The sequence below is a fragment of the Dipodomys merriami genome, unplaced genomic scaffold (genome assembly GCF_024711535.1).
Source record: "Dipodomys merriami isolate MVZ:Mamm:240054 unplaced genomic scaffold, mDipMer1.0.p SCAF_524, whole genome shotgun sequence".
NCBI classification, from domain to species: domain Eukaryota; kingdom Metazoa; phylum Chordata; class Mammalia; order Rodentia; family Heteromyidae; genus Dipodomys; species Dipodomys merriami.
This window is the reverse complement of record NW_027206096.1, coordinates 430001-448963: the sequence shown is the minus strand read 5'-3', so window position 1 is coordinate 448963 and position 18963 is coordinate 430001. Positions and strand designations below refer to the sequence as shown.

The 18963-nt window shown below is 42.7% G+C and overlaps 1 protein-coding gene and 1 non-coding gene across 2 annotated transcripts in view; both read right to left on the bottom strand.

The window, feature by feature from the left end:
* Nucleotides 1-18963, bottom strand: part of LOC138811395 (cleavage and polyadenylation specificity factor subunit 3) — a 33515-nt gene that overhangs the window by 7998 nt on the left and 6554 nt on the right. Inside the window, exons 3-13 of the mRNA XM_069999130.1 lie at nt 18955-18963; nt 17988-18116; nt 17043-17220; nt 16213-16302; nt 15538-15688; nt 11993-12168; nt 10704-10862; nt 8561-8707; nt 6031-6183; nt 3916-4024; nt 1510-1608 (exon numbers count right to left, since the gene is read on the bottom strand). The exon at nt 18955-18963 is cut by the window's right edge and continues 89 nt beyond it. Of these exons, the coding sequence (XP_069855231.1) occupies nt 1510-1608; nt 3916-4024; nt 6031-6183; nt 8561-8707; nt 10704-10862; nt 11993-12168; nt 15538-15688; nt 16213-16302; nt 17043-17220; nt 17988-18116; nt 18955-18963 (1400 nt within the window). The remainder of the gene's footprint in view (nt 1-1509; nt 1609-3915; nt 4025-6030; nt 6184-8560; nt 8708-10703; nt 10863-11992; nt 12169-15537; nt 15689-16212; nt 16303-17042; nt 17221-17987; nt 18117-18954) is intronic.
* Trnaa-ugc (transfer RNA alanine (anticodon UGC)) lies at nt 12831-12900 on the bottom strand. Its single transcript has one exon. It is a non-coding gene; the product is annotated as a tRNA-Ala (tRNA).

Here is an 18963-nt window from a genome sequence, read left to right as displayed (position 1 = left end):
ATACTCAGGAGGCTGATGTGAAGACTGTAGTTTGAAGCCAGCCTGCGCAGGAAACTTTGTGAGACTTATCTCCAATAAACTACCAAAAAGCCAGAAGTAGAACTGTGGCTCAAGTGATAGAGCACTAGCCTTGAGCAAAAGAAGTTCAGAGAGAGTGCCCAGGCCCTGAGTTCAAGTTCTAGAACCAGTGCGCACACGTGTGCATGGACATGCGCGCGCGCGCGCGCACACACACACGCGCGCACACACACACACACACACACACACACACACACACACAATTCTATCAGTAGCACACTTAAGAGATATTCAAACACCTATACTGACACAAGAGATCTGACCTTCCACTAGCATCTAGTATAAATAAGGTTTCAACTGTTTTCACAGTGATTGCTATCTCTGGGTTCTAGCATTGACCAGGAAGATCTACTATTGAAGAGCAGAGTTCACTGGTCTTCCTGGTATCCACTCAATAATCAAGGATCATTATTGACATATTTCACTAACTCCTGTATGTGACCCATGATTGTACTACCAATGTGACAGGAAAATACATCTTCAGTCTACTGTTTGTGTCATGCCCTTGCTTTACTGCATGAATAATAAATAAAGAACACCATAAGCAGGAAGCATTATAATCTGACCTGTTGTTATTAGGAACATACCACATTTTTTAGGCCCTGCCACTATTCATGTTGAATATACAAATCCTTTCACACAAAATGGTGAGAACAGATTGAATAATGAATAAGTTCATTCTCTTCCTGGCCTTTGGCCAATGGCCAGAAGCTCTTACAAAACCTGTTGTATAGACAGGTGCTAATGGAATCAGAAAAACCATTTCCAATGGACAAAGAAAATAACAGCTAAAAATGTCAGGCACATTCAATTAAAACAGATTTTAGACTCAAGTAGCAAAGACTACTAATGTTTTCCTGACTAAGTAGATTAAAGGTAAGAGATATTTTGGAATTAAAAAAAAAATCTATGAGCCAGGCACCAGTGGCTCACATCTATAATCCTAGCTACTCAGGAGGCTGACATCTGAGGATCGTGGTTGAAAGACAGCCCAGGCAGGAAAGTCTGTGAGACTCATCTCCAATTAACTACCAGAAAACCAGAAGAGGCACTGTGGCTCAAGTAATAGAATGCTAGCCTTGAGCTAAAGAGCTCAGGGACAGTGCCCAGGCCCAGAGTTCAAGTCCCACGACCGACCAAAAATAAATAGATAAATAGATAAATAATCTATGAGCATATTTTTTTAAAACTTCACCTAAAGATGATAATAAGATGTAAAGTGCAAATAAAATCTGGAGACAATTACAAAATTGAACAATATCTACTCATAGAAATAAAAAAGGGAAGGCAAAGTACATGATGATGTACACCTACACTCTCAACACTTCTGAAGCCGAGACAAGAGGATCACAAGTTTAAAGCAGTCTCTACAGAGTGAGACCTGAGAGACAGAGGAAGAGAGAAAGAATGATTATAAGTAAGCAGACATGCCTGTCAATTTCTGTAGCTGGTAATAAAGCAGATTAAAAGGCCCGGTATACGGAATGGCTTGCGTCTGTTTCACAGTACTCATGGCCAGGTCAGTATAATCTGGAAAAAAAATCAGAACAAATATACTTTGAGGGAAAATACCATCTGGGCCTGGTGGCCCACACCTGTAATCCTGGCTTTTGGTAGGCTGAGGAAGGAGCATCTCAACACTCAGGTTTTTGGAGGCAGTATTCTTTTTTTCCTTTTTTCTTTTTGTTCGGTCGTGGGGCTTGAACTCTGGGCCTGGGTGTTGTCCCTGAGCTCTTCAGCTCAAGACTAGAGCTCTACCACTTGAGCCACAGCGCCACTTCCAGCTTTCTGAGTGGTTTATTGGAGATAAGAGTCTCATGGACTTTTCCTGCCCGGGCTGGCTTTGAACCATGATCCTCAGATCTCAGCCTCCTGAGTAGCTAGGATAACAGTGAGCCACTGGTGCCAGGCAGAGGCAGCATTCTTTCCTGCTTCTCGGTTCCAGCACTAGCCCAAGCTGACTGGCGGCCTTCCCACCTCTCCTCCCAGCTTCTCCTTACATGAGTGCTGGGTATCGCTACAGAGCACCAAGCTGTGCTGTGGCCAGCACTGCCCTCAGGACACGGACAAGTCCAGGCCAGCACTGTGTGTTGGTAGCTCCTGGTGCTCCAAATTCTAGCCCAGAGCCCAGCCTAAGAGTCAGAGCCCTCTACCTGCCCAATAAGGAGCAAGGTATACACTCAGAGTCTACAAGCTGACAGTTGGCATATATCACAGATAAATACCTAAGCTCCACTGCTATTTCTGATTTCTTCATAAAACATTTATAATTTATTAGCAAATATAAGTAAAATTAAGTGCAATATTTATTAGAAGATTGTACTGTGGAAAAGTATTTATTGATGGCTTAAATATACACAGACAAAACTCACATGGAAATGCTTATACACTTTGGGGAAAAGCAACTTACAAACTTAAATGTAATCCATTTTAGTTTTGCCATATTTTTACTTTTTTCCATATAGATTACAGTCTGGTTTATGGTTGGTGATTCTTATTTGCAAGGAAGTTCTGATGCAATGCTAAAATTAGGCCTTAATTAATCCCCCCCCCCCCTTTTATTTTTGCAAGGCTAGGGTTTGACTTCAGACTCTTGTGCTTGCTGGGCAGGTGCTTTACCACTTGAACCTGACTCCACTCCTAATTTTCCCCCATTTAAAACATAAAGATTTTGTTCCCTATTCCTGGTTATTCTTTTGGAATGGTGAAGAATAAACAGGCCCAACAAGTGACAAAAACTACAAGCCATTAGGACTGGGGTATAGCTCTGGGGGTAAAGTACAGGCTTTGCTCATACAAAGCCCCAACACCAATATCAAATTAATAAATGTATAGGTAATTAAACAAATCAAATGTTCACTGAACTTGTTCAACAAACAAGTTCAAGGCTAACATGCGCTACACAGTGAAACCCTTTATCAAAATAATTAGAAAGGGCTGGAGGTGTAGTGCAGTGGTAGAGTGCTGGAGATGTAGTGTAGTGGTAGAGGGCTGGAGCTGTAGTGCAGTGGTAGAGTGCTGGAGGTGTAGTGCAGTGGTAGAGTGCTGGAGGTGTAGTGCAGTGGTAGAGTGCTGGAGGTGTAGTGCAGTGGTAGAGGGCTGGAGGTGTAGTGCAGTGGTAGAGGGCTGGAGGTGTAGTGCAGTGGTAGAGGGCTGGAGGTGTAGTGCAGTGGTAGAGGGCTGGCTTGGTTTGCACGAAGGCCTGGGTTCCACCACCCCTACAACAAACAAAACAAAGTAAAAATGCTCCCCTGGGAGGCGCCAAACATAGTCCAGAAAGAAGAGCCTATATACTCTAACACAGAGTGGAAAATAGGTAGCTACAAGGACAGCAGGAGTGGTCTGCCAGTTTTAGAGGTGAACTTAGAGGAGTCAAAAGACCAGCGATGGCCTGGTGTCGGCTGGCGGCTCATGCCTGTGCTCCTAGCTACACAGGAGGCTGAGAGCTAGGCATCAGTTTGAAGCCAGCCTGGACAAGACAGTCCATGCGAATCTTATCTTCAATCACCCAGCAAAAAGCTGGAAGTGGAGCTAGGGCTCAAGCGGTAGCGTGCCTGCCTAGAGGAAAACAGCGAAGGGACAGCCGGCAGGCACTGGGTTCAAGCCCCAGAACTGGCAAAAAAAAAAAAAAAATAGAGCAAGTTCACTAATAAGTTAAGCGATTCAGTAGTTTGGGAAGATTTCTTCTTCTACAAAGCTATTTAGATTACTGCCATCTATACTCATGATACTACTGGGTTGTTACTTAAAATCTGACCAGTAGATTAAGGAAACTTTTCATAGATTTTCTTTCAATGATGAGATCAAATTCTATTTGATATTGAATAGTATACTTACTGGACAGGTCACAAGGAGAAAGTATGTGATAGTTAAAGTTTCTTTTAACAAGTATTCCTGAGACTCGCTGGCCTTGTTCTGGTTTTTTGTCTGCTAAAAAGCCCATGACCTAAAACAACAAACAAAAACAGTGCAATTGAGGAAAAAACAACGTATGAAAGACAGAAAAATCCAGGCACCCCAGAGGAAGTGCCATTCCTGACACAAGGGGGAGTGTGCTGAGCTCATGATGAAGAAAGTAGTCTGAAAGCAGGTGTTAAGCAGAGGGGGCATCAGACCGCAGCAACAACCGCTCAGATTCTACACCCTTACAGGCATGAAGCCTACAGTTCTTAAAGGTTCCTTAGTCCAACCACCAATCCATGGAGCCATAGGATGAAGACTGTAGCATTAACGGAGCAAGGACACACACCTATGGCACGCAGCCCTGTCCTAACAAGCACCAGTGGAGACTGCTCTACTTCACGTGCTGCAGCTGCACGCGCTTCTCTGGAAAGAGGCTTTGCTCTGAGAACTGGCAGCGACTTACCAGAGGGGGAGATAAAGCTAATGCTTCTCCTTTCAATTTCTAAAAACTTTTGAGTTCATCTATATCTGTAACATGTGGGTGCTTCACTATGATATTTCCATGCATGCAGGGTGTACCTTGAACCAATTCACGCTCTCTACCTCCTCCCTTCCCTGCTACCCCCAATTTTTTTTTTTTTTGGTCAGTTGTGGGGCTTGAACTCTGGGTCTGGGCGCTGTCCCTGAGCGCCTCAGCTCAAGGCTAGTGCTCTATCAATTGAGCCGTAGCGCCACTTCCGGTTTTCTGGTGGTTTATTGGAGATAAGAGTCTCATGGAGTTTCCTGCCCGGGCTGGCTTTGAACCGTGATCCTCAGATCTCAGCTTCCTGAGTAGCTACAGGATTACAGGTATGAACCACCAATTTTAAACTCCTTGTAGGACCAGGGATGAACTCTAAGGTATGCCAGGCAAGCACTCTATTGCTGAGCTACACCCTCTGTCTGCATGTGCTTTTAAGTAACTAAAATTCCTAGAGAACAACCTAGCAATCATTATTAAGCTCAGCTTCCTGCCTGGTCAAGGTGGTTTCTCCTAAAGTGGAACTACATGCCCTGCCCCTGCAGCTCCACCAGCGGAGTGTGAGGGATTTCCTACTGAGCGTATTCTTTTCCAGGCACAACACCAAGCCCTGGGAGGCTCGGTGAGCAGTGAGGACTCAGGTGTGGCCACAACCAGCTGCTTTCCCAGGCAGCCAAGCCTCACTGCCAAGGTTTTTGTTTGTTTTCCCTCATCTCAACTGTAAGAAAGGCTACCCACCCAGCAGTGGCTTCGTCTCTGTCGTGGGATGCATTTATAAACTCAACAGATGCCTGATATTTAAAATTTCAGATAAATTGTGTAAAAGTTTGCCTTAGAAATAACTTACAAAAATTTTTCACTGAAATCTGTACAACTATTTGAAGATAAAAATAAAAAATCTGAATGAAAACCCAGAAAATAAAAAGTGTTTCCACCATTCTAAAAGCCTAGATCAGGTGTTTAACTATTTCAGTTTTATTTTTCAGTTTTGAATTTTGTGTTATATTTTACCATAAAAACTGATTATTTCTTAAGACAATCTTTCTGTGTTCTATCATAGCCAGACCAAGCGCACACATTTAGAGATATGGCCTATCTTTAGACTCTTATAAGAGATGAGCACAGCTTCCCACTGGCTACAGTGGAATAGTAATGCACATCTGTTGACCCTCAGAAGGTGGGGAGGAAATGTGGAGTGTTGATTAAAGAGTTCTAGGACTCAAGTTCACTAAGAACTAATCTATCTAAAACTTTCCCACCTGGAGAAGTGACAGTACAGCAAAAGAAGCGAAAGAGGCACCAGGCTTAGGTCTTTGTAGCATCCTATGTAAACAGAAGCAAGCACTTCCTTGAGATTTGATTAAAGATCTGTTTTCTTTCTCCCCTCCTTTGGAGAGAGGGTCTTGCATATAACCCAGCCTGGAACTCATGGATCTTCCTGCCTCAACCTTCCGAAACTCTATCTTTTTTACAGAGAATACCTCCCCGCAAAGAAAACATGGCTAGCATGAGGCGACGTCACCTTTTACCTTGGCCAGCTTTTCCCCTCTGAAGTTTAAGGTCACTGCCTCTGTGTTCCGAGGGTTGTGAACCTCTATGTGAACCTCGTCGTTATCTTCATATTCTCGAATCAGTGCTGCTTTCAGTCTGGCCATTTCGTTCTGTTCCCCATGGACTAAAATCTACACAGGACAAAATTTCAAAGAGTAGCAAGAAATACCTTTCATTCAGAAAAATAATGATCTTTAACTGCATTAAATTTATGAGAAAGACTCGAAGAAGTACACTACTAATTTTAAGGGCCTTCAGCCAGACTTGCACACACCTCTTCGCTCTGCTTGGGAAGAGGCTGAGGTGCATCTGTTTTGTACAAAGATCCTCAGGGGCACCGGTTTTGTATAAAGAACCTTCTTCTCAGTGTCACTTCTGTTGGGAGGCTTCTGTGTCCACCATGGTAAAGGGCTTGGCCAGGTTGACCTCTGCCTTCCCTGCAACTTCACATACAATGGTTCTTAGCTACTCCTGCTCTCTCAGAAAGTATCCAGTTTTCCCTACATTTCTTAATGCACAGCATAAAAGGCTTCACGAAGGGAAAAAAGTAGCTTCTGAGAGGTTCTTCTGTTTATTAAAGCAAAGGAAATACAAGGTTTCAGGACCAAGTGAAATGTCAGAGGGCACTAGCTTTTCAGTTGTTGTTGTTTTTTCTTTTTTGGGCTGTAGTTTTTTTTTGAGCTGAGTCTCACTGTGCCGTCCAGGCTAGCCTCATACCTCAGTCCTCCTGCCTCAGCCTCCTTAGTGCTGGAATTACAGACATGTACAACAACGTTGGCTTGTACCCACTTTTGTAACCTCTGTTTTCCTAGCTTCTAGCCCACTGGCAGATGGCTCCTGTCTGGCTGGTGAACTGTGGCGGCTGAGACATTCCTGGGTGGAGGCTTGCCACCGTGTTACCTACAGCACACTGCCGTGTGCTGCCGGCTAAGGCCTCTGGCCCCTCAGGCGCCTGTTACAATTACACTAGTTACCTCATGTGAATCGCTAGTGGAGTGCCTGGCAAATGCCAATAGTCGCTAAATAAATGCTGGCTATTAACTACCACTGCTAGTGCGTAAGAATTACTACATAGTTACACTTTTGCCACTGGTTATTGGAGGAAGACAGCAACAAGTTCAATTCAGGGATTTAAAGATGAACTGGAACAACAGAGAAAGGCAGAGGACAGATCTCTTCCCAGCTGATGACCTGAGAATGGCCACAGCCATGTACACCAGAAATCGTGGAGTCCTCTGCATTCCACACATACATGTGACATGTAAGTGATATGTCCATCAATGAACTTGACCACTAACGCCGCTGCTCAGTCCTCTGAGGACCTTCACACTAGATATTACCTAGACTATAGACGAGCACACAAGGTGATGCTCACCTCATCAGAGAAATGAATGTCAAAGCCAAAAGTGATATAACTAAGTATGCATCAATGGACAGATAAATCAGATAAAACATGGAACACGTACAGATGATGGAGTATCACCTAGCATAGGGCATGCAGTTCTGACACACCTCAAACACAGATGAACCTGGAAAGCACCAGAGTGGTATACACTTCTCCTTCATAACTACCTAGGTCAGGCAAACTCTCAGAGATAGGAAGTGCGTTAGAGGTAACTGAGGGCTGAGAGAAGGGAACAGGGAGTGACTGGGTAGTCTGTTTGGGGCAATGGAAAGTTCCGGTTGCACAATGGCCTGATGCCACTGGATTAGAGACTTTAAAATGCATGTTGTATGTTATATAGATTTTCAATAAAAACATTTTATAGCAACAACTCAAAGCAACTAACAGAAAGCCATTTCCTCTAAACTACTTTTTTTCATGTCAAAAGGGAATTTTATCTATTTTCTACAGACCTCAGTCCCATAGTATTCTTCTAATTAAAAGCACACATTATTTTCAGTTCCTTCTTCTTGCTAACTCCATCTAAGTATATAACTATTACTTTTATTACTCGAAGCTTAAAGAGACAGGTTAATCATACTAATAAGGAGCTTTATGTACAAATGTGTTCTATCTATTTTACTATTAAGGCTTTTACTCTTGCTTTGTCTGTTTCACACATTATTAACCAGTTATCCTAGTAAGTGCTTTAGGCACACGCTCTCATTCCATTGTCCCAATGGCCTTGTGTGGCATTACCATCCCTATCTATAATGAGGTACACAAAGGCTAACTAGCTTGCTCAGGATAACACAGAAGGTAAAGGAATGAGCAGAGTTCAAACAAGCTGCTGCATCCCAAGCCTGGCTCTTAGATTGCTGGGCAGGCTGCAGCAAACAGAATGAACAGGAGCTGAAACAGGGACCTGAGGAAGGGTCACAAAAAAGTGAACGAAGTGAGAATGCAGCTTGCCTAACACCAGGGGTGGAGGTGGGGGCGAAGGTCAGAGCAAGTGCAGTGCAAATGCCCTGCTGGCAGAGGGCTGCTGGGCCTGGGGCTTGGGAGTATGCTTCTTCCTCCCTAATATTCACTAAACGCTCACAATAGACCAAATTCATACTAACCACATGAGGCGGTTTCAAAGCACGAATAAATTCACTGGTTTGCTGGTAATCTGTATGAGCAGAGAAAGAAATGTAATCAACCGACATTTTCAGCGGCAACTTCTGTCCAGACATGGTAGTGATTTCTTCAGGCTCAGACATGATATGCTGTTAAAAACAAATATAAGAAAACAGACTGTCCAATTAGAACAGGCACATTTTCAGTGTTTTGGTTTTGTTTTTTTTTGTCAGTTGTGGGGCTTGAACTCTGGTCCTGGGCACTGTAACTGAGCTCTTCAGCTCAAGGTTAGTGCTCTACCACTTGAGCCACAGTGCCACTTCTGGTTTTCTGGTGGTTAATTGGAGATAACAGTCTTATAGACTTTCCTGCCTCAGGAAATCCTGAGCAGGTAGGATTACAGGTATGCGCCACTAGCACCCAGTAACTTCTGGCTTTTTCTGTGTATGTGGTAGTGAGGAATCAAACCCAGGGCTTGATGCATGCTAGGCAAGCACTCTACCACTAAGCCACATTCCAGCCCACATTTTCAGTTTTGTCATGCAGCCTTCCACTCATATGTTAAGCTCCACCATAAGCTTTAGCACAAAAATCAGTCCAATATCATTGACTTACGAAGTTCCAAATACTCATTTTCATGATAAGAAAACTTTATTCAGGAGAATAAGAAAATTAACTAAAACTCAGTATATTTAGAAGTGAAAACTAGAACACATACTTAGAAGGCAAACATGCAATCCCAGCTCTTTTCCTAGGCTAGAAAAGCACTTTCCAGATATCAGAATTTCTACATAATGGAAATCCACTTTAAACACACGACCAATATTCTCTCTAATTGCAAATGGGCAAAGTGAGAAATCACCTTGTTTTTCAATATAAAATAGATGTTAACAATAAGACTATGAGAACGAGATGTTCATACAGTCTCTTAAGTTTCCAATGCTTAGATATTCATACATCTTTGTCAATAAGTTTCCATTATTTTCTACATCTTCTTCCCTAGAAGCTAAGAACAGACATTTTACACCAATACAATGACAGGCAGTCTACAGCTTGACTTATTTATTGGTTTTGGTGGGGGTCAGGGTTGAGCTCAGGGCTTCACATGTGCTAAGCAGGGCGTTCAACCACTTGAGTCATGCTTCCAGCTCCTTTTGATTTACTTTGGGGTCTTGTACGCCCTGGCTGACCTGTGCTGTCATCCTCCGGTTTAGGATTCCTGCGTGTTAGGATGACAGGTGCCTATCACCTTACTTAGTTGTTGGTTGAGACATACTTTTCATGACATTCTGCCCAGGTTGGCCTCAAATCTGATCTGACTCCCAAGTAGCTGTGAATATATACACATGGGTCAGAGTCAGGCCCCTTCTACAGGGTTTTAAAAGACTATGTCACAAGATGAGCACCTTTAGTCTGAAAATGAAAATTAAAAACAAAAACAACTCTCCAAAATACAACACTTTCTGAATATACAAAGATTAGGCACACTCAACTGGTAAAGCCCACGCAAACATTCCAAAAATCCAAAACTACAAAACTGGAAAAAAAAAATACTCTTTCAGCCCTTGGCACTTTGGGTGAGAGATACTCAGCTTTTATCAGTAAACCTCTTCATTAGCTGAGGGTATTCAGTGTGAACAAACATAAATGGTCTCCTATCCTTTTGTTCATTTTATTACTTGTAACCAGCTGAGCACTTCTCCTTTTTTTTTTTTTTTGGTCGGTGGTAGGGCCTGAACTCTGAGCTTGGGCGCTGTCCCTGCACTCTTTAGCTCAAGGCGAGCTCTCTACTGCTTGAGCCACCGCGTCACTTCCAGTTTTCTAGTGGTTTATTGGAGATAAGAGTCTCACAGACTTTCCTGCCCAGGCTGGCTTTGAACCTCGATCCTCAGGTCTCAGCCTCCTGAGTAGCTAGGATTATAGGCGTGAGCTACGGGCGCCTGGCTAGCTGAGCACTTCTTAAACTTCAATGTATGTCCTTATCTCCTAGATGTAGTTATGTCATTCAGTGTCTGCAGTGTTCATCTTTAGCTACCCATTTCAATCTCTTTTTAAAATCAGAACTTGTGTTTTAAAGGAACTCCTTGAGTGGAAAGTTGATGAGGCTGCTGCAGTTTTTGCAAGCACCCTGAGATGCAGACTGACCTTGGCAAGCGTGCCTTCTACACAGTACCCTGCAATAATGACGCCGTTCCTCTTATCGGTGCACCAGCTTTCAAACAACTCACGGGACAAGCCACTCTGCATCATGCCTGGAGAGGCCATGACTACACTGGGGCCGATGTCATCAAAGTGGTCCATGCTCTGAGAAAACAAAGAATGGTACAGCAGGTTAACCATCGGACACCAGGTTTGACAAAGCATCTTTCACTTTTAAAGAACAACAAAATGTGATACAGAAGGTTCACCACACTATGGAGAGGGCCTGGGGCAAATCTAGTTAACATTTTAAGTCCAATTGCCAAGTTTTAAAATCAAAACTTGAGTACTTTAAAGGACTACTTCAGGGACTGGGAAGGTGGCTCAGTGGTAGAGTGCTTGCCCCGTATGCCTGAGGCCCTGGGTTCGATTCCTCAGCACCACAAAAGCAAAAAAAAAAAAAAAAAAAAAAAAGAAAGAAAAAAGAAAAAAGCTGGAAGTGGCGTTGTGGCTCAAGTGGTAGAGCGCTAGCCTTGAACTGAAGAGCTGAGGGACAGCACCCAGGCCCAAAGTTCAGGCCCCACAACTTGATCCAAGGAAAAAAAAAAAAAAAAAAAAAAAGACTACTTCAATGGAAATAGTCTATGAGGCTATATATGACCACTTAAACTGTAGGCCAGCAACCGTAGAGGGACGTGATACAGAGCAGTCAATTTACTTAGCACTAAAGTCTCCACATGTAGCTGAAGGCCCAAGGACTATTCTCAGGGCCTGGAATGCCATTTACAACTTACATTATTTTAGATATTCATTACATCAGATTTTACCAAATGCTCTTGAAAAGTAAACCTATGGGAAATTAAATCTGGAATTTGTAGTACTAATCAAAAAGATGATGAGCTTTGGATGGAAGTTGAGATTCTGACTAGACAGCATACCATCTTTTTCTTGTCAAGACTTTATTCTTATGGCAAGAGAGAGCCAAGTTAACAGCAACTGTAAACACTGGGAGTTTGTAAAGGCTCAGAGTAAGTGGCAAATCTGCTTAAGTAAAAAAAAGAATGCTGTTTATCCCAGCATTCCGGAGGTTGAGGCAGAAAGAGGAAGAGCTTGTGCCAGCTTGGGCTATATAGCTAGACCCTGTCTTAAACAAATACAATGCCAGGTGCTGCCCTGTTGATGTCATGGAGGAATACCATGGCTGACCAAAGAAGAGGCTGGCCTCCACAGGAGGACTCAGCCAGTCCACCAGTGCCAGGACCAACTTTAGCCTCCCTTTGCCCACATATACTCACCTTCAGGTTGCTGATGTGTTTGAAAACAAAGGGATTATTGATGTTGATCTGCTTTCGGATCTTGTCATTCATGGCATTTACGTAAGTCTGGTACACAGCCATGCACTTCTTAGCCAATGAGGATGCGTAATAGATGGGGATGTCGTGCAGCTCAGGGTGGTTCTGCCAGTATTCATCTACAGCCATCGTGAGAGAAACAACCTGGCTCAGTTACGTGCTAGATGTAATTCAAACAATAAATGATACCCACAAATAACTTCAAAATTCACATGGAACCAAGAGGTTATCACAAAATTATATTTTAAAAAGCTAAGAAAAATAATTTTGGCCTATACAAATTTAGACTTAAGGTCTAAACTTATTTCAAAATACTGGTGCAGGGACTGGAGGCATGGCTCAGGTTGGAAGTAAGCACCAGACGGAGTTTCAGTCCTGGTCTCAGCTCTTGCCCCACCCCGCCCCCCAGCAGAAAAGAGCACAAAATCTAAAAAACAAACTTAATTAAAATGTTGTGATCATAGACCAAAGATGGAGAAATTTTAACAAATGATTCAGTTACAGTTTACTGAATAACAGACCAACAGACCACTGACCATATCTCAAAGAGACAATCTTGTGTACTTAAGGTCAGGCAAGTTTCTTGTCATGTGGGTTATACATGCATTTCCTATTCTGTCCTGACTTATTTTGTTCATGGTTTTTTGGTTTTTTTTTGGGGGGGGGGTCTGATCGTGGGGCCTGAACTCTGGGCCTGGGTGCTGTCCCTCAGCTCTTAAGCTCAAGGCTAGCGCTCTACCACTTGAGCCACAGTGCCACCTCGGCTTTTTTTCTTTTTGCTTATGTGATGCTGGGGAATCGAACCCAGGGCCTCATGCATGCAAGGCAAGCGCTCTACCACTGAGCCACCTTCCCAGCCACTGTTCATGCTTTATTTTATTTTGTTGGTCATGGGGCCTGATCTCTGGGCCTGGGCACTGTCCCTCAGCTCTTCAGCTCAAGGCTAGCTCTCTACCACTTGAGCCATAGTGCCACTTCCGGCCTTTTCTGCTTATGTTGTGCTGAGGAATCGAACCCAGGGCCTCATGCATGCAAGGCAAGCACTCTCCCATACAGCCACCTTCCCAGCCCGTTCATGTTTTTTTTTTTTTTTTTTTTTTTAGAAATAACTAAACAAATTTAATAGTGTCAAAGTTTCAAGTACATTCTAATAGAACTTCTCATACATTATATCCCATGAGCATATCAGTTTTTTTGTTTTTTGTCAGTAGTGGGGCTTGAACTCTGGGCCTGGGCGCTGTCCCTCAGCTCTTCAACTCAAGGCTAAAGCTCTACCACTTGAGCCACAGCATCACTTCCAGTTCTGAGTGGTTTATTGGAGATAAGAGTCTCACAGACTTTCCTGCCTGGGCTGGCTTTGAACCATGATTCTCAGATCTCAGCCTCCTGAGTAGCTAGGATTACAGGCATGAGCCACCGGCACCCAGCATGTTTTTGTATTTTTATGAACAAATATCGAAAAATAATTAAGTAACTTGACCAAGGTCATGTTCCCTCCCCACCACACTGCACTGCAGGGAGCAGGTAGGAAAAGGGGCAACAATCACATTCTGTGGTCCTGGCTCATGAAAAGAACTATAATTCACGTTTTGATGGTGGGGTTGCCAGATAAAAACACCAAACCTCCACTTCAACTTCAGATAAACAACAGAAGTTTCTTAGTTTTTCACATATTAAAGTCTTCCTATTCACCTGAAATTAAAATATGACTGGGTGATATAATGGTTTTGTTTTGGTGCCAGTACTGGAGCTTGAACATGGGTCCTTGTTTTTTGTTGTTGTTGTTGTTTTGTTTTTGTGGGTCGTGGGTCTTCAACTCCAGGCCTGGGTGGTTTCTGAGCTCTTTAGCTCAAGGCAAGTGCTCGACCATTTGAGCCACAGCGCCACTTACTGTTTTCTGGTGGTTAACTAGAGATAAGAGTCTCATGGACATTCCTGCCCAGGCTGGCTTTGAACCGTGATCCTTAGACCTCAGCCTCCTGAGTAGCTAGGATTACAGGTGTGAGCCACCGGCACCCAGCATCACTTTGTTTTTTTGCTCAAAGCTGGCATCATGAGCCACAGTTCCACTTCTAGCTTTTTGCTGGTTAAAGATGTCTCACAGATTTTTCTGGTCCAGGCTGTCTTCAAACTGTGATCCGCAAACCTCAGCCTCCTGAGTAGCTAGTTTACAGGTGTGAGGCACCAGTGCCTCATTACATACTACATTTTTACTGGTCACATCTTGCAGCAACTGGCACCAATATGATGGTGACAATGTGGCATCCCCTTCCTCATTTCCCTCGCTATTAGTGGTTGCAAACACTTCATGCCAAGTCTTTAGGGCCACTTTGACTTGTACTCAGGAAAGAGGCCCGATTAGGAGGAACAGATGGGATGGTGCTGATTTAGAAATGATAGGGAATACCCTACAATGCAGTGATTACTCAAGTATTTCTTTTCAAACTAAGATGGTGCTGGAAATGTGACTAAGTGGTAGAGTGCTTGCCTGGCATGGATGGAGCCCTGGGTTCCATTCTTTAGTACATCAATGGAAAAAGCTGGAAGTGGTGCTGTGGCTCAAGTTGTAGAGAGTTAGCCTTGACCAAAAAAAAAAAAAAAAAAGCTCAGGGATAGTGCCCAGGACCTGAGTTCAAGCCTTGGGACTGGCAAACAATAACAACAATAACAACAACAACAACACACACACATACACACATACACACACACACCAGCTTACACTAAGCAAAAGGAAAGAAATGTACATATCACTCAACTTGGAAGAAATAGCTATACTGTCAAAGTTTATTGAATTCACAAACTTTATAGACTATGATAATGACAACTTGCCTTGTGAAGATTAAAATGTGTTTGTGACTGTAAGCATCACTATCCCACAATACTGTGAAATTTATGTAATCATTCAATCTCAATTAACAAAAGTATTTAAAAAAAAAGATGATGACTAACCTTACTGGAAAGTCATTCTATACACCTCATTAATTCCTCAGAAGTGGGACTGCTGGTCAGGAGTATGCACATTTTGAGACTTCGAATGCTGACAGCAAGCAGAAAGGCTCACCAGCTGATAGTCCCAGAGCAGAGTATGAAGTGCTGCTCTCCTGGGCTCTTACTAGCACCAAGGAAACCAAAACCAAACCCTTTATTTTTTTTTTAGTGCCAGTCCTAGGGCTTGAATTCAGGGTGCTGTCCCCAAGCTCTTTCTGCTCAAGGCTAACACTATACCACTTGAGCCATAGCTCCACTTCTAGCTTTTATGGTTAACTGGAGATAAGAGTCTCATGGACTTGTCCTGCAGGGGCTGGCTTCAAACCTCAATCCTCAATCTCAGCCTCTTAAATAGCTAGGATTACAAGCATGAGCCTGGCACTCGGCTAAATCCCCATTTTTAAAAGAAGAAACTGAAGCCAAGGGTGGTGGAATGACACAGCAAGGCCACGTTAATGTCTTAGTAAAATGATGTCTGATCTTAGGAGCCTCCCAAATACCTAGAATCAAGAGCAGCTCCTGAGCCCTTCCCAGCGCAAAGACAGGAATGAGGCCTCGGCCACCTCTATTCACAATGTCGTGGACAGTGTTGCAGAACCGTGCTTCTCGCTCTTCGCGCTTCTCATGGATATGGGTCCCGTACGTAGATTCCTACAACAGATTAGACATGTGATACCAAGGCCAAACAGCCCCCAAGATCTTAAGAGTTACATGCTCATGAAATGCTGCAGTAGAGAGATTCTTTTCTCTACTAACTTGTCTTTCACCTGAACACATGTTGTTAATTATAACAATGTTATTTAGTACATATGTAAACTGGAAAGAAGAGCAAATAAAAAAATCCTAAGTAATTTAACATTTTAGAAAGTGGAATCAAGCTGGACACGGATAGCACATGCCTGCAATTCTACTTTCTAGGCAGACAAATCTGTGTGAATCTTCTCTCCAATTAACCAGTGAAAAGACAGAAGTGGAAATGTAGCTCAAGTGGTAGAGCACCAAGGCCTTGAGTTCAAGCCTCAGGACTTGCACTTACACACACACACACACACACACACACACACACACACACACACACACACACACACACACACACACACACACACACACACACACACACACACGAGAAATTCTCCCTATGTTACACTAGTTGTAGTATATACAGTAATACTTACAATGATAAGTATATCAGGTTTAATATTAGGAATTTCAGCGGCCATTAGGTGTCTATCCTCTTGTCTTGAGAAATCTCCTGTATATAAAAGCTGTGAAGGAAAAAAAAAAAACCCTGGAAATTAAGTTTTAGGGAAGGCCTCATATTGCTAGTGAAGATTTTAATCTTGTAAAATCTAGTAATAAAATTAAGTTACAAACACCCTGCACCTGCACACAGATCCCATGTATGTGTAGTCACCAGGTGTGAGATGGCTTCAGCACCAACACCCATCCTGCATTTCGGTTGTCTTACCATTATAACTTATGAGAAGAAAGCAGCCTGGACTCACCCCATAGTAAGTAGTGACAAAGTATTTCTCAGTAAAGGGGAAGAGAAAAAGGGCATGCTGATAGAATGCCATCTCTGGAGGGCTGGAGCACTGTCCAGTGTGGATGGCAGGTGCCCAGAGAGGCAAATCCAATTTCAGATGAGAATCATCAGGTAGGCACTCAGGCTACTTACATTTTCTGTGCTGCTGCAGCAAAGTACAAGAATAGCTCATGTGATGACACACTGTACCAACTCAGTGTGCACAAGTTTCAAACATGAGCAGCTAAAAAGATTCACTGAAAAATGAAACACTGGTTCCTACCCAGGGTACAGAGGAAAATCATCTGGAAAGGAAAGAGCCAAGGCCAAACCTCCAGGTTAGGTATTTCCTAGAGGTATTCAACAGGAATTTCTCAAAGCTTCCTAAGTGACTCCGATTTGCAGCCAGAGTGCAAAGTGCAAATGCAGGCTAGTGGCTGGCTTACCGCAGGCCTGCTTCCTCTTGGGCGGGAAAGTTACCTTCACACCTGCGATCTCAATCATGAACATGGCGGCTCCCAGGACGTGGCCTGCATGGTAACACCAAAACTTGATTCCTGCAACTTCCTTAACTTCATGGAAGTTGATGGTTTCAATTTTGTCCATACTTTCTTCCAAATCTGTCTCAGTGTACAGCATGTCATCTGCTGATATGTTACTAAATTGAAAGAGTTAACAAAAGGCATCAAGGGCAAGATGTTTCACATCAGACTAAAGACTGCTGGGCACATAAGCACTTTTTAGGTGTGAACTAGCAATTCTAGGTATAATTTCCTATTCGTCTGGATTTGCATAGTAATATTTTAGCTACTACTGAATTAAACAGTCAACTTTAGATTTTTGTTGTCTTTTGAGACTAGGTCTTACTATAAAGTCAACCTTACTTCAAATTATGGTCCTCCTACCTTAGTCTCCCCAGGCAAATACCATCATATGCAGCTTAAGACAATGCGTGAAGGTTAATCCTGTGAACTGCAGGAATCATACTCATGCTCTAAACTTTCTGACAGGAAAGGTTAAGGCCTTCACAAAACTCTTTTTTTGTGTGTTATTTGCGTTAAAAGAAAAATTTCCTCATGTACCATTTTTAGCAATTTTTGGTCATCATCTAATCCAAAATAAAATTTTAGTAGATATGATTGCTCAATATACTTGACTTTAACTAGTAATACAATTCTGAAATGCTGTTTACAGTGCCTTTCTACCCTCTGTATTTGTGCTGTAGGACTATGTATATTTACGAAAGCTTTAAAAGGGTGTGAAACCAAAAGGAAATAAAGGCAGGAAGGTCTGACACACAGTGGCTTGTTCCTGCATGACTAAATCTGGAGAATAACTGAGACTACAATATTTCAAAACACAAAATGGTCTCTATTTTGAGCTATGTACTGTGGAGAGCTGGGATGATCTAAGAAAGCCATTTACCTAACTTTGACGTAGTCTGATAGAAGCCATCTATAAATAGCTTTCGTGGCATGTGTCATAAATGTTCTTCCTTTGAAACTTGTCTTCTGTAGAAACCAGGGCAATGCTCCACAGTGATCTAAGTGGAAACTTAAAAACAGACAAGATTGAACAAATTCACACATTATCCACCAAGCTCCAAGTGTAATTAAATTGCTGCTCCTGGAGCCTACATGACGTAATAATACTTTGAGTAAACCAAGTAGGCTTGTGTAGGTGTGTGCAGAGAGGAATAAGGCATAGAGTTCTGATATAGGAAATTATTTTAAAAGCACTTAAAAAAACCCAGCAAGTCTTTGGTAATGATTTAGTGGAATGTCACTATGCATATATGAAGTTCAAGAAGAAAGGGACAAGCAGTGAGTCTAGGGAGATGTTCTGGATGTGTCTTGTCTCATCTGACAGGGATTCAAGATCTTCACTATCTCCTTCCCTGTGACATAGTAGATTACACACAGAGAGAGGCTGGTGAGCTGTTCCTAGTACCCTGCTAGCCTAGGATGATAAAATGTAGCGCTGGTTTAGAAACAGATATTTGCAATGTTTCCCAGTAGAAAATATTTGGTTTTCTAAAAAACAAAAGAAAAAAATCTCAGAATCTGGTAAATAACAATATTGAAATAATACTGCTAGCTAGGCAGCGATGGCTCAAGCCTGTAATCCTAGATAGTTGGAAGGCTGAGATCTGAGGATTATGGTTGAAAGCCAGCTTAGGCAGGAAAGTCCATGAGACTTTCATCTCCAATTAACCATCAAAAACCCCGCTGGAATTAGAGCTATGGCTCAAGTGGTAGAGCACTAGTCTTGAGCACAAAAACTCAGGGGCAGTGCATAGACCCTGAGTTCAAGCTCCAGGACCAGCACAAACACATATACACACCCAAACCCAATCCTAAAAACAATACTGTTCTTGAAGGAAAAGACTTACTGACTAATT